The 16,037-nt window shown below is 37.7% G+C and overlaps 1 protein-coding gene across 1 annotated transcript in view; it reads left to right on the top strand.

The window, feature by feature from the left end:
* The window catches only part of KPNA3 (karyopherin subunit alpha 3), a 54,021-nt gene extending 38,328 nt beyond the window's left edge, over nt 1-15,693 (top strand). The window contains exons 8-17 of the mRNA XM_082488505.1: nt 236-322; nt 720-889; nt 2,023-2,067; nt 4,649-4,780; nt 5,940-6,068; nt 7,802-7,906; nt 8,042-8,113; nt 8,214-8,376; nt 9,331-9,425; nt 13,106-15,693. Of these exons, the coding sequence (XP_082344631.1) occupies nt 236-322; nt 720-889; nt 2,023-2,067; nt 4,649-4,780; nt 5,940-6,068; nt 7,802-7,906; nt 8,042-8,113; nt 8,214-8,376; nt 9,331-9,425; nt 13,106-13,204 (1,097 nt within the window). The 3' untranslated portion in view covers nt 13,205-15,693. The remainder of the gene's footprint in view (nt 1-235; nt 323-719; nt 890-2,022; nt 2,068-4,648; nt 4,781-5,939; nt 6,069-7,801; nt 7,907-8,041; nt 8,114-8,213; nt 8,377-9,330; nt 9,426-13,105) is intronic.
* Nucleotides 15,694-16,037: the final 344 nt, after the last annotated feature.

Raw genomic sequence — 16,037 nt, 5'->3', positions numbered from 1 at the left:
AAAAATATGGGGAAATGTTTAAATGTGAGGGATATTGTTGCTTGTTTTCAAGTCTGTTTTTCCCCCTCTCTAGATATGTACAGAAATGTTTAACTGAGGTTTTGTACGCTCTTCATAATAGAAACACGTATCTTAGTATAAGGAATGGTAGCAAAAGTGTTTTGTATTCATCAATGAAAGTATTGTGTGTATACCATCTTCCATTGAAGTCAAATCTGATCTTTGCTTTCTGTAGATGCAGTACCCCTCTTCTTGAGACTACTTCATTCACCACACCAGAATGTTTGTGAGCAAGCTGTCTGGGCTCTTGGAAATATTATAGGTAACTCTTGTTGTTATTATAATGATTTGAATTTAGGGAGCGTTTCATTTTAGAATTTGACTTTTTGAACATTGGCATTATCATATAAGACTATGTTTCCTCTAAATTCTGTGGCTTAATATAATTTTTTTGTGTGGCCAGAATTACATATCTACATCCTATTTTTTTCTGAAGAATAGTATCACTTGCTGCACAAAATATTAACTGGATAAATTTTGTGTCTCGTAAAATATACATACATATCTGTACGTATGTATATTTAATTGAACACGAACTATTAGTAGTAGGCTATTGGTGAGGAAACATAGAATTTCAGTATCCCAACATGTCATTGCATACATTTCAGGATTTTCCATTTTTAATGTAATTTCTTTTACAACAATTTTCATTTCTGTAGGTGATGGTCCTCAGTGTAGAGATTATGTCATATCACTGGGAGTTGTCAAACCTCTTCTGTCCTTCATCAATCCCTCCATTCCCATCACCTTCCTTCGGAACGTCACATGGGTCATTGTAAATCTCTGCAGGAATAAGGACCCCCCACCGCCTATGGAGACAGTTCAGGAGGTAAATAAAGAATTATGAGACAGATAATTTTCTAATACTCTGGGCTAGAGGCTGAATGTTTTTACATTGTCATACTATGAATTTATGCATGTTTTTGCCACCATCTTGTGCCACTTACCAGTTGTTAAATGAAGTAATTTGACCAATTTGATGCTTCTTAATAAGGTTGTAATAAAGGTATTTGTAACATCTGAAACCGAGTAAGACTAATGACTGATGAGCCATATATTAAAATGAACACAACAAAATTTAACACACTACGAAGTGTTAGCATACTCAGCATTTCATGTATTTTATCAAAAAATGGCTAGGGACCTGATTTTGTATATAGAACTATTCAAATGTAATTATTTTCAGTAAGAGGAAATGTATGTAAACTAGGGAATGTAGTGTAGTTTGTGTTTTGACTAGCTGTGAACATGCAGTCAATGTCAAGTCCCCACTTGAGAAGAGAAGCATCTGAAAATCCTTTTAGACTGGTGAACAGAGTAAATGTGGTGTTTATAGAGTAGGCACAGCTAGTAAAGTGATGCTATTTGAATAGAACTAATGTTGTAATATACATAAAGTTTTAAGATAAATTCCAAAGTGTAGGTATAGTTTTTGAAGCCACGTGAAGCATCATATTGTTAGCAACTAAACTTTAATGAAATTTAAAAAATGAAGCAGAGAATGGGGAAACCTTTACAAGTAGTACTTTTAACAAATAAAACCCCCGTTCTAAGCAGTCTGATCGTGGCTCAGATTTGTTTATATTTTCTCCATATGTGAATACAAAAATAAAACTTTAGTCCAAGAGGGTTTAATATATTGATATTAGGCTAATGAGTTTTATTATATTGTGTGGTAACAAAGCTCAGAAAATAGCAGAGGGTTGTCCTGTCTCTGCTTATTTTCCCTCAAAATACAGTCTGCTCTCTGTGTGTCTTTGAAATACAGTACTGCCTTGTATTTTTACAAATTTTAAATATAATACATATTTTTTATACATACTTTGAGGGAATGACCCTGGGAAGTGTGTGAATGCAATATGCTAATGCAGTCTCAAGCTAAGCTTTGTGACTGCAGTACTTGGAGTCATGATTGTACAGGCAATTTTATTCTACTGTAATGACTGATGAACTTCTTTTCAGATTTTGCCAGCATTGTGTGTTCTCATTTACCACACAGATATAAACGTAAGTAATTTCTAAACTTTTAGATATTTAGATACTTTGTTTTCTCTAGAGAGAAAATGCTGCAAGATTGTGTTTTGAGTAGCAAACTTGGTTTTGTGTATTAATTTATGTATAATTAAGTAGTAAATGCACAGTTAAATATGAAGGCTCATATAATTGTAGTCATTCAGAGCATGAAAAAGAAAGTGCAAACACCATTTCTGAAATATCTTTTCTAAAAGTTTTTTTTATCCTTTACATTAGAAACTACATTAAAATAAAGGTCCTACCTTGTGGAATTGAACACTAGAAATTTAAAGTGCCAGCTTTACCATCAGCTTCACTTTAATTCTGCCCCAATTTATAATTTTTGCATAGATGCTATATAATACATGTGTAGAAAAAGTATATCTAATTCTGTATATCGGTCTAATCAAATATTGTGATCATATGGGAAAATCTAACTTTTGTAACCTGTTGGGTGCCTGACTTTGCAACCTGTTTAACTAAGGCATTCGCATACGAAAATATGCTTAAATAAACAGCAATAAACTATTGTTTTGTGGCACCTTTGACAACTTTTCTTCAGTTTTTTAATACTAAACCTTCAGTATTCCCCACATTCATGATCCATGGGTTTACATGTATTTTATGAGCAAAGTCCTAGAGGGGTGGACTTAACCTCCTGAAGTCTTATATTGGGACTTCAGGAACAAAGATCTGTGTAACTAAGGGATATTGAGCTGCTCTTCTCCTCCTCCTGTCAGGACTTAGTAATGTCTTTGACTCTTGCTCTCTGTAGTGATCTTTCAATTCAGGGCAGCAGGAACTGAACCTTTGTGGTGGGTCTGGGGATAGAGCATAAGATCGGTGGAACAGTCTTCCATTACTTCCACGCTGTGGTAGTGGTGTTTCTGCTGCTCTTTTAATGGTGAAGTGGGCCTGGCTCCACAACATATTTACAAACAGTTTAATTTGGGATTTTGCCAGGGTTTTCCCAGTGTAATGTGAGTGGGAGACAGCACATGGTGACTTTCCAATTCGTAATTTGGACAAACCTGAATGGAAATTCATAGCAAAACCAAACATACTTCTAACCTATGGGCTTTTTTTTCCCTGCCAAACTTGAAAGCTTTTGCAAGGAATGATTGTGTGAGAGCTTCTTGAAGTAGATATGAGCCTATGTGATGCCAGGTTTTGACTGATCTCAATTAGGGTGCCCGCCTTTTTGATCCTGAGAGTCAGGTGCTAGTTTGGAGGTACCAGTCTGGTCCCAGCCTCTCTGTACTGGAGCAGCAAACCTATCTTTGGAGATGAGTCAGTGACGCAGGTAGGTCAGCCAACAGTCCTGCGAGCACTTCTGGTGGCTGCTGCTCTCATCACCAACAGGGCTGTGGGGCAGCAAACTGGTGAGGCACCATCTCTCACTGCTTCTGCTGCGATACTGGCTCCACTGCAGCACATTCTGCTGTCCCTGTGGCATTAGCAGGTGAGGGCAGCAGCAGGCTGTGTGAAGAAAGCATTAGGTCTGTGGTGTCTGGTCCCTGGAGCTGGGTGGAAACAGCCTGTGGGTCAGGACTTTAAAGTCCTTCCTATGTTTCAGTACTGCAGTATTTAGCTATCTTAATAGCTGGAAATTTTAAATGGGTATCTGTTTTTAAAAGTAGAGTAGATCCACGTACCTCAACAGGTGATGTCCTCAGTGGGGTCCAGATTTCTCTTCCTGCAGTTTCAAACATCATCTCTAAGTGATGGGATATCCCTCTTTCTGCTGGCTTTGTTTCTGCTTCAGATACTACCTTTCAATGACTGTAACTTTTGTACCGTTCTTTTTTGGAGGGCTCTCAAATCATCTTTATCAAGTCATCAGTGACTTAGATTTTATATTCTTTAAGATACTCAGATTGCCCTGCATGATAGTCATTTCTTCTGTGGGTTTTTGCTTTGCTTGAATAGTTGCCACCTTACAATAGTTGCTAGTTCTTCAGATGGTATAAGAACTCCTTTCCTTTGCTGTGGATTTTAATTTTAATATGAAAGCAAAAAAAGGCACACATCTAGAATAGTTCACAGTTTCACTTCAGAACTGCACTGTAGATTGGAAATGCTAAGGTGTAGATAGATGGCTTAGAGACTAAGGGGACTTAGGTATTCTGTAATCAAAAGATAGCACAGCTCACAAATGACAGCAGTGCTAGGAGGCTGGGTTGGTATGTTCTTCAGAGGGTTACTGGCACGACTACTTATCTGAGCTGGGTGTCTATCTTTGAAACACAAATCAAGCCCAACAGTTTACCTTTGTGAGATGCTGTATGCTGTCACTTTATGCAGTAAAATATGGTATTTAATTTAAAAAATTTTTGAGAGAGGACCTATAGAAATTATTATTATGGAACAAATGGCCCCAGTTTTCATAGTTGTACATAATAATCTAACATTTTACTAATTAGGTCTCATCATAATGTTTGAGTTTTTCCTGTAGCTAAATTGCATGCTCTTTTTCTTCCCTCCCCAGACATGTGGAATGTTGATCACTAAATTAAGACTCCGTTATATGGATTTTACTGTTCAATGTGTAAACCGTGTTCTTTCCAATTTGTAGATTCTTGTGGACACTGTTTGGGCTTTGTCCTACTTAACAGATGGTGGAAATGAACAGATACAAATGGTGATTGATTCAGGAGTTGTACCTTTTCTAGTTCCCCTTCTGAGTCATCAGGAGGTTAAAGTTCAAGTAAGTCTGGTTCAGCTGCTATTGAATAGTCCTTTGTAAGTTATTTTTGGAAGAATGTGCCTTAGAGTATTACCAAGATGAGCATTTATAGCTACATTTCTTACAGGTAAACCTGAATGAAAAATGTTACCTGCCCCAGGGAAAAAGATTATTAAAATGAAAGAAAACTCAAACAAAACAGTTCTAATACAGTTTTAAGTAAAGTGAGAGGTTAAACATTAACTTCTGTTGTGCCTCCCTTTTGTAGTCCTAAAATATTTAATGTTAACAGATTTCGTGTTTTCCAGAATTCAAGTTATATGCATTCTTTTCTGTTGCTGCATACATGGTTGTGCATATTCTGTCTGAATAGCTCATGGAAATTAATTAATATTTTGGGACCTTTTGAATGTTAAAATATTTGCAGATGCTGAGTCCTTTTAGTAAAGTAAATTTCTAATTAGCTACAAGAGGTAGGTTAACGGAGCTTGTCTGTTTAATTTCAAAGACAAAGGGAAACCAAAAGTTAGTTAATGTGTGCTTGATTTTTATAAATCAACTGCTGTACTTGGGAACTTTTTTATGTATCTGTGCATTTATCATGTTTGTTTAGTTTGTACTTTGGATGAGACGTGGCTGTCTTGAAAATTGTCAGACCAGTTCACTTGATGAAAAGGAATCTCTCCAGCGTTCTGTCACTTGTAAAGCATTTACTAACCAATACGTAAAGATAAAAGTCCACTTCTGAAAGTTGACTGAGAGTCAATAAGAAGAAAAGTAGTTGTGTGTTTTTTAATTCTGTAGTGGAGAGCTGAATGGAGAAGGAAGCAACCTTGGCAGACATAGTCAAAACCTAGAAACAGTTAATGTAATTGTAACTCCAATCAGATACATGATGAATTAACTCTTCTATTGTTTTAATATTCTTTTAATTTCTAATCTTTTTGAGTTGAGCTGCAGTGCGTCTACTCAGTAAAATGCTGTACTGTGTGTTTCTGTTTTGAAATAGTAACTGTTTTGAAACATTTTTAGGATGTTGCTCAGAGGATGAAGTGCTAAATTGTATTTTGCAAAGTGTTTTTTATAAAAAGACATCTTAAAATGATCTTTGTTTTAGCATAAGTAGCAGCAATGTCTTTAACATGCAATTTTTTTTTTCCTTCCCACTTTGGATATTCAGACAGCAGCACTGAGAGCAGTAGGCAACATAGTAACTGGTACTGATGAACAGACACAAGTTGTTCTCAATTGTGATGTTTTGTCTTATTTCCCAAATCTCCTGACGCATCCAAAAGAGAAGATAAATAAGGTATGATTTGTTTCTTCCTAACTTAATGCCTTTGTTTAAGAAATAAAGCAGTAGTCTATAGCATATTACAGAAGAATTTCTTCCAGCTATTTTTTCCAGCATATGAGCAATTTTGTGTAAAGATGCATTTGAGGCTGGTGCTTAATTTAGGGCTGAAGCCAAACAGGCATAATGAGGATCCGTGCATTGGTGTTGATGCCTCATGCTTTTTGGGAAGACTAATGGTTTTTGCTTTGGAGTGTGATAGGTTTTTTTCATTTGCAAAGTGACATTATAGTTATATTATAACTATATAGTTATATGACAATATAGTTATATTATGAAATAACTAAAGAGTGTTACTTTTGGTTGAGTCCAGTGAGTTGAGTGAGATTGATTCAATTTTTCCACTCCACCTTTTCACAATGGAATTTGTTCTCTTGTCCATCTTCACCTTCAAGGACATAGGGACTACCACTGTCCTTTTCTGAAAACTGTCCCTGCATTTCCTCTCCTTCCTTTTGGCAGAGGAAACTTCGCTGCTGCAAGGACTGGATGGAATAGGGGGAGTTAAATGAAAGAAAGTGAGCAGTGTCCTCTTTTCCACAGGTGTATTTTGTGTTATTCGCAATTTTTTTTTTAATCATTGTGCCACCTTCCACTGCAAAGTTGGGGCTGGCTGAGGAGGAGGCTTTTTTGTTTAGCTTACGTGATTCCCCCACATAGTGTACCATTGAGGGGGAATCTGTTTGTGAGGAATCTCTGTTTCTTCAGGCCCTGTCAACTGTCAAGAGCTCTAAAGAAGTTATATTTGATGGTTCAAACTGCTGTGATTTGTTTCTGCTTGCCCTTCTAGTTCTCACAAAAGAATGATGAAGAGCTCTTTTTGAATGCCAAGAAAGGAATTATTTTTGTATAAGGGGAGTCTAGAAATGCTTTGAGTTTTGTTGTGAGGGGCAAATACAAATTGAAGCAAGACATACATCCTTAAAAAATGGAACCCATTATGTTTTTTTCCTGCAGTACTTTGTAATTGGCTGCTGCCACATCTGTTTGTCTTTTGCTTAAGATTGGAGCCTTTTTAAGATCTTCTGGATTGACTTGACAAGTATCCCCTTTTGTAACCCGGAATTTGTAACTGCCATTATATAGATGTTAGCTATGCCGATACTATCTCCTAAAGGAGGTAACTGCTGAGTAGTCTCAGGACTGAGAGTCCTGTCTGATACTTGAATGAGTTTTGCAAGCTCTGCTTTGTGTTTCGGGAAAAAAATGGGAGCTGGAGTTGATCTTCCTTCTATCAGCACAGAAAGCTACTACTGACTTGTCAGTAGTAGTAGTATAGGATAAGTCCTTTTTTTTATATGAGCTTTTACCAGTTTTCCTATTTTCTTTACAAAACTGATTGAAAGTTTAAAACATGGCTGTGACTGCAGCGGTGCAAAGCGCATACAAGGTTTAAGTCAGTGTTGCTCCCAATGTATATTGACACCCCTTGTGTAAGTAATAATCTAGCACTATGAATTAATCATACACATTTTACATCAGTCCTTGCATGTTTGGCTTTCACCATGCAATAAAAGTTTGTGTGCTAGAAGTGCTATGGGGGAGGAAACCTGGAGGTTCTGTTTAGTGATTGGTCATGGTACAATTTTAGGTTTTGAGGTTGTTTTGTTTAGTTTGGTTGGGAGGTTTTTTTCATCTGTTGACTATTTTTTTAAGTGTTTTGCTTTTTTTTTTCTGTCCAATCGTAGGAAGCAGTTTGGTTCCTTTCCAATATCACAGCAGGAAACCAGCAACAAGTTCAAGCTGTAATAGATGCTGGGCTAATCCCTATGATCATACACCAGCTGGCTAAGGTCAGTCAAACTATCAGCTATGCAAGTTGTCATCCTCTTTTTATAAATCTGACATGAGGAGTCTGTGATTTTTAATAATAAGCTTGACAGATGTTTCCATGCTGATTTTAATGAGCTATTAATTTTATTTTTCAGGGGGACTTTGGAACACAAAAGGAAGCTGCTTGGGCAATTAGCAATTTGACAATAAGTGGGAGAAAAGATCAGGTATGTGTAGTGGGATTTCAAATTGTCACTGAAATGTTGCACATGCAGCCATTTGTAAGAAGCACAATGTTGAAAGCACTTTTTTTTTTCCTTTATTTAGGTTGAATACCTTGTACAGCAAAATGTAATCCCACCATTCTGCAATCTACTCTCAGTAAAGGATTCTCAAGTGGTACAGGTGGTGCTGGATGGTCTGAAAAACATCCTGATAATGGCTGGTGATGAGGCTAGCACAATAGCTGAAATTATAGAAGAGTGTGGAGGTAAGTGCTTATTAGGCTTTTAAAAAATTTAATTTGCTGGCTTTATTCTGTCTTCTGCTTGCTGCTGTTGATATCTACTGCAGCATTTTTTTTTTTACCATGGACTATTTGAGTAAGCAAGTGAGACTTGTGCAATAAGAGCAATGACATTTTTTTTCTGTTTAGTTCGGTTTAGGGGTTGTCATGTTGGAGGCAATCGTTAAAGGAGCCTTCTGTAGCTTAGGTATTTTTTAGGTTTAAATGAGAATTGTACTTCTTTTCATCTGATTATTGTATATACTTCGTTCCGTGGTGAAACATACAATTCTCACTTTAGTTTATTGCCTTGGAAGCAGTTGTTGGGATAATAATTTCATTACAGACCAAAGCAGGATGAGGAGTCAGGCTTTTGTATATTACAGTCCAAGTTTTAACACATGCTAATTAATGTATTATAGTGAGATAGCAGTAAAGGGATGTTTAGGAACTTACTATACTGGCAGTTTTTGCCTTGTGTTATTCTGTGTCCAGTATGAACATGGAACTTGGGTTTTAAGCTGCTCTTGGTGTGAGACTTTGTCACCTTGTTGTTTTAAACTCATATGCAACACACAAATAAAACCACTTATTCCTTTTGGTGATATACAGAAAGCACAATGACTGGAACAAAAACTACTGAGTATGTAGTACATACTATGTATGTAGTTTTATCTAAAAAGAGAGAAGGTTCTATTATTCCTTCTTCATAAAATGTTACATTCCATGGTATGCAAAGATTCACAATCTACTCTTTTATTCCGTCTTGGAGACAAAGATGGCTATTGTGTTAGACAATATTTGCGAACTGAGCTACATCATCTTTTCTAGTATGTTTCAATAGTAATATTTCATTATTTTTCTTAGTTTAGTTATTTTCAAAATAGTCGGTAATTCAGTTTAATCTTATAAAACTCTTCCCCATTTCCTTTTATTCAGGGTTAGAGAAAATTGAAGCCTTGCAACAGCATGAGAATGAAGACATTTATAAACTAGCATTTGAAATCATAGATCAGTATTTCTCTGGTGATGATGTAAGTATACTAAAGATTGAAGAGTGTATGCGCTGTGCTGTTAGCTTAAGTAAGTACATTGTCATTTTTCCTCAGTTCCAGTTGTCATGAACATAGGTTATCTGGGAAGTCAGTTTTCCTGCTCCTTTTTCAGTACAGCGTCCCTTAATTGAAAGTCTTTGAAGAGTTTCTCAATGCCAAGAGTTTTCTTTATCAACATCAAGATGACTGCTCTGGTTTTGCCTAATAAATTGATTGTCGCTGACCTAATTTTGTCACACTGACATGTAAATTGACATGTAATTACTTGTGATTAGAATCTAAACAGTTCTCTGGCTCTCCTTTTTACTTTCTCATACATCAGTCTTTGGAGTGCGGGGGTGGATCCTTATTTTCAGGTAGATTACTGTATCTCAGCTCTGTAGTTGCTCAGTCTGGATTCAGCATTTAAAAGAGTCATCAAAACTGTAACACTTTCTGCAGCTGATTGATCTAGACCATCTGGTGTTTTGTTGCACCCTAATTAGGTATTTTGACCCTTTGGATTCTAGCTCTTTCTGCTACTGGCTGCTTGCGAGTGCCTCAGAAGCACTTTAACAAGCAATTTGAAGACAAATACTAATTATCCTTTCTAGGTCCTGTTCTGTTACTGGGAACCATTGAAAAGAGCCTGGCTCCATCCTCCTTCAGCCCACCCTTTAGATACTTGTACGCCATAATAAGGTCTCCCCTCAGCCTTCTCTTCTCCAGGCTAAAGAGTCCCAGCTCTCTCAGCCTTTCCTCATAAGGGAGATGCTCCAAGCCCTTAATCATCTTAGTTGCCCTTTGCTGGACTCACTCCAGCAGTTCCCTGTCCCTCTTGAACTGGGGAGCCGAAAACTGGACACAATATTCCAGTTGTGGCCTCACCAGTGCAGAGTAGAGGGGGAGAATGACCTCCCTCGACCTACTGGCCACACTCTTCCCTATGCAGCCCAGGATTCCATTGGCCTTTTTGGCAACAAGGGCACATTGCTGGGCCATGGATAATTTACTGTCTACCACGACCCCCAGATCCTTCTCCTCAGAGCTACTTCCCAGCAGGTCCGCCCCTAACCTCTATACTGGTGCTTAGCATTCTTCCTCCCCAGGTGCAGGACCTTGCACTTGCTTTTGTTGAACCTCATTAGGTTCTTCTCTGCCCAGCTCTCCAGCCTGTCCAGGTCACGCTGGATGGCAGCACGGCCCTCTGGGGTGTCAGCCACCCCACCCAGTTTGGTATCATCAGCAAACTTACTGAGGATACACTCTGCCCCCTCATCCAGGTCATTAATGAATATATTAAACAAGACTGGACCAAGTATTGACCAAGTATTGACCAAGTATTGGGGGACACCACTGGTTACAGGCCTCCAACTAGACTCTGTGCCGCTGATCACAACCCTCTGAGTTCTGTCCCGCAGCCAACTCTCAATCCACCTCACTGTCACCTCATCTAGCCCATACTTCCTCAGCTTCCTAATGAGGATGTTATGGGAGACAGTGTCAAAAGCCTTGCTAAAGTCAAGGTAGATGACATCTACGACTCTCCCCTCATCCAGCCAACCAGTTATAACATCATAGAAAGCTATCAGATTGGTCAAGCACAATTTACCCTTGGTAAATCCATGTTGACCACTTCCAATAACTTCCTGTTCCTCAACGTGTTTGGAGATGACATCCAGAATGAGTCGCTCCATTACCTTCCCAGGGACAGAGGTGAGACTAACTGGTCTGTAGTTCCCTGGGTCCTCCTTTCTTTCTTTTCCTGGGTCCTCCTTTCTTTCTTTCAGGGTGTCTGTAGTTCTGCAGCCTAGCAGAACTATGTCTTCAGTTCTTCTCTTAAATTGAACTCTCCAGGTACCAGCTCGAACTTTTAAGACTCGTTAATTTTCAGTTCATGGGTCCCTCATGTGATTGCAAAGTTAGTCACCAGAAGTTAAGATATGTGAAAAGTTCCCTATGCTTGTAATGATTCTGTGAGCAGTGTCCAATAGTCTCCATAATGGCTTTGAGACTTCTGTAGCTAACTGAAGAGCCCAGTCTAGTTGGTGTGGGTGGAAAAATATCCATTTTGAGGTTAGTACTCCCTTCTGTGCATTTACTTTTTACATAAACTAATGCAATTTAATCTATGCCTGATTTGCTGAATTTATCTCCTTTACTCAGGAGCAAAACTTTACTTCAGATTATTGTTTATACTGCTACTGTGTTTTCTGGGGCTTCTGAAACTTGGAAATTGTAGAAATTCCGTGATTGGGAGATAGGAGTTAAAACATAAAGTTATTGCCTGAAAGTTTGTCTGGTTTTAAGTAGGAAAATAACCTTTGTCGTTTGAGGACCCAGAAAAAAAATCCAAATTGCCCTAGGGAGACAAGAGGCTGGTTATGTTAGGCTGCTTGGCAGGGTTAAGATTGACTGCCCGGAAGTATTCCTGCCTTCTGTCACTTTGAGATCTTCCATATTCTCATGAGATGCTGCTGGCTGCTAGATATCCCATCATTGTTAATCCTATCTGTTCCTTTGCTGAGCTCTGTAAAGTGCACGGGCATGTACTTTAGGACCAGCACTCATGGCTTCCTGACTTTAGTTTATTGAGTTAGAGACGTGTGAAGTCAGGTAACGTTACTTTGTAGTACCCCTGCAGAAGACAGAAGTGCTAATTCATTAACTCACAAACATTTTGCAAAGCCTTCTGAAACCAGATTTGATCTTCATTTGGGCATGAGATCCTCTTCCTCCTGAGGATTGTTGCTGTCACCGAAGCCTTAATCTCTCCTTCTAATTTAGGTATTGTCATCCAAAGTAAAGAGAAATAAAGATTTTAGGTGAGTCAGTTTTGGTGTCGCATGACTCCAAGGCTGGATCTCAGAAAGCTATTTAGACCCATCTCACAAGGGCTCGTACCTGCTTCAGAATGAGACACACAGTTTGAAACGAGGCATATGGTTCCTGCAGCCTGGCTTGTAGACGTGGTGTGTTCAGAGAACAGATGAAGTTGATGATTTGGAGGAGGATGAGTAGGGTTTGAAGTTGTGCATATCCATGCTACTGACTGTGTTATTTGCTGTTCCTAGAGGCAGTAGATCCCTAAATTCTAACGGCTCTGAGGAAATTGGGTGAAGTTGGATACTGATGCCTTTCGTTCTACATCCATAGAGTAATGAAGTAGTTTGGGTTTAAAAAAAAAAATTAGGTTGCACTTATGAGCACTGTATAAAATGGCTCTGAAATGACTAATTCTAAATCCTTCAGATTCTGATAGACACTGAGTACTCTTTTAAGCTTTATATAATTATTTCTATCAGCTGCCGAGAAAAATTATTTTCATGTTGAAAAACGGGAGAAAGTACAAAACTAAGCTTGAAATTCACAACTAGTCATTAGCCAACTCTGGAATCACTAAAAATTGGCATTGAAAATAGCATAGGTAAAATAGCAACTGCTTTGACCAGGCAGCAACCTGGTGTCTAACCATTTCAATTTTTTGTTTCCCTAATGGTATTAGAGCAGAGTTCATGTGTTGTTCTTTTTAAACATATTTGAGGAATAGAATTTGAAAAACAGATCTAATTTTATTGCAATAATTCTTAAAAAAAGAAGAAAAGATGAACATTTGTGAATCTCTTGTACTGAATTGTGCAGGGAATTGGCCTCTCATGTATTTTTGTTGTATTTTATAGATCGATGAAGATCCCAGTCTCATTCCTGAAGCCACTCAAGGAGGTACTTACAACTTTGACCCAACGGCCAACCTTCAAACGAAAGAGTTTAATTTTTAAGTTCAAAAAAGTGCAGCTTCTCTGTCCCACACCAGTATGAAGCACCACCAGATGGCTACCAAGTGAAGAAACAAAAGGCTCCAAGACACACATGCCTCTTCGTTTTGATGCTTCTAAAGCAAGCCATGTATCGGTCACTTTGCAGTTGCCAAACGTCACTATCACATGGACTGTAAATGCATATGCATGATCTCTTAAACTGTTTCAGAATTCTTTTTAACAGTCCCAACTACCTTTTTTTTGCCTTTTTCCTGGTGCCACATGCTGACAACCGCAATCTGCAGTTTTGTTAAGAATATTCCATAGTGGTGGCACATTGGCTTTCCACGGAAAAGTAGCTTCTTTGGAAAATGGTGCGCTGTGGATCAAGACACTTTGGTATGATGCGTACATTTTGGAAGACTTTACAGGGGCCCAGTTTGCTCTGAGCCTCCATCATCGTCCTCCACAAGCATATTTTCATATACTTCATGTGGAAGAATAGATTCAAAAATGCAAGCCAAATGAATTTCATTGGTGAAACTGAAATAAAAGTAACTTAAAAAAAACAAAACAAAACAAAACAAACACTTGGCAATTGATTAAACACTTAAGTTTAAAACAAACAAAAAAACTACTTCTGCTATCAGTAATTGATGTGTGTTCATTAACTGCCTCAGAAACCAGGGTTGGAGAATGAACTGTAGATTTGGACTGGTAAAGCTTTTGCCATTATACCTAATTTTTGAGAACAGCGAGCCCTATTTGACCACTCACTTCAGCCTGTGTGTTCCTGCTGTTTTGAAGTAATCAAATGCTGTGCATGGTATTTTACCTGAGCTACAACCTGTTATGGACTTGAACTTCTGTTTAAGCTGAAAGCAAGAGTCCCAGACTGTAGAAAAAAAAATTCTGTCCAAAAATGTATTAGTTAAAAAGAATCTTGCTTTCAACTTTCAGTAGTCAATATATTTTGTTTTAAATTGATAATTGGATATGGTTGATTTATATTGGGTTTAAACTGTGGAGCTTTCATGTTTACTGTAATTTAGTCTTAAACTATTTTTTACTTAGTAACCAGTGCTTATGATGATGTGGTTGGCAACAAACCAGCAACTACTTAGAAGCGTCATAAAAGCTTCATTCTTGGAGTATTGGAAGAGTAATTCAGAAATTAGTCTGAGATCTTATTCACACAATTACAAAAGATACAAACTGGTTGATGTGTGAGGCTGTATGAAAGCTGCCGTTATTCAGCATAAACCTGATGTGCAGCGCACATTACGTTAACTTTACATAAGGTATGTGAGGTCATTGCTTTTGGAAAATCGTCTGACCCAGTCATTTTCAAAGGGATTTTGGTATTGCTGGGGTGAAGATCGATAATTTTGAAATTCTGTAAGCTATCACACAAACTGGTTTTGTTGCTGTTGTTTACTGGGTGTAATTTCCCAATGCATTGATGTGAAGGGATAGAAAAATCTAAACTAATTTAGTTATTGGATGTGGGTTGTATTTACTGTGATGAAGATAAGGACAGATGCCATCAGAGCTTTGTGGATCAGCTGTTTTTCCACTGATGAACAACGCATAGCAGGTGTGCATTCATTAAATATATATCTGCCAAGGTGGAGCCACTTTAAAGAGTGAGTTGTCTTGTATCTCAACGGGATACAAGCGTATGTTTAAACTGCAAGATTTTTACTTGCTAGATAATCTGTTTTAATATAGTGGTTTGGCCTCTGATTATTTATAGGTTTTATAAATTTTAGAATCAATTTCTCTTTAAGGTGGCTCAGATTTTTCAACTCTTGTGCACATAAAATTGAGTTGAAGTTCATTGTGCCTTTTTTCTTTTCCCAAAAGTTGAGTTGAAGCTTCATATGGTAACTGCATCCTATTCACACACTATAGTCTAAAATCTTGAAACTGTGTGGTGTTCGCTAAAAAACTAAACAATAAAAAGTCAAAGTTAGGTAAGGTCACAAAGTTTTTGTGAAATTAGAGTTCCAGCAGATGTTATTGTGAACAAATATTCCCCCCCCCTCTAATTCAATTTAGTCTCCCTATATGCCATATAGACTGACAGATACCCTGTTCGGCCTGCACTCACTGTTATCCTAGAGATTACATACAAATTGGTATTTGAAACAACAGTTTGCCACTACTGTGAAGATTTGATCCGTTTCTTGCACTCAATGCATTACATTAAAAGTGAACATCGGAGAACTGGGTAAGGCAGGACAAAGCGTTTGCTCAGTTCTTTCTGTTGTGACCTTATCAGCTTTTGATTGGGATTGCACCATTTCATAGTTAATAAAGGAAACAAAGTATATTGCTGCACTTTTACGTTTTCAGAACAGTGTTTAAAATTGCATTGTTTTTATTATTTTTTTAAACTATCAGTTAAAATAGACTAAAACGTTCTTTCAAAGAGGCATCTAAATGTGTTCCTAATTTTGTATATGGGCTTAGGTTTTGTAACCAATAAAAAGCTGCTATCAAATACTATAAAAAAAAATTCAAGAACTTATTTTGAAGATTATGAAACTGCGTAGTCTTCACAGATTAACTTAGGGGGTTTTGTCTTTGACTAGGTATTAGTTAGCAGAACTCCACATCAAAGTTTGAAGGCTGTTTCAAGAATGAATGAAGTAAGGTAATGCAGTCATCTCTAAAACCTTGCATCCTGTTCCAATATCGAGTTTTACACTTTTTAAGGAGATGTTTCCCAAACATGTACAGGAGGCTGTGGTAAGTGGGCTGCAGCTGATCCACAGAACTAGATTAAATCAGGACTTCAGTTTAAAGGTTTGAATGTGCACCGTAGTGTCAAGAAACTTCCACCGTCTTT

The sequence above is a fragment of the Vanellus vanellus genome (assembly GCF_965231255.1).
Source record: "Vanellus vanellus genome assembly, chromosome: 1".
Taxonomy (NCBI): Eukaryota; Metazoa; Chordata; class Aves; order Charadriiformes; family Charadriidae; genus Vanellus; species Vanellus vanellus.
Note: the sequence above shows the minus strand (reverse complement) of the source record. Positions and strands in the feature narration are given on the sequence as shown.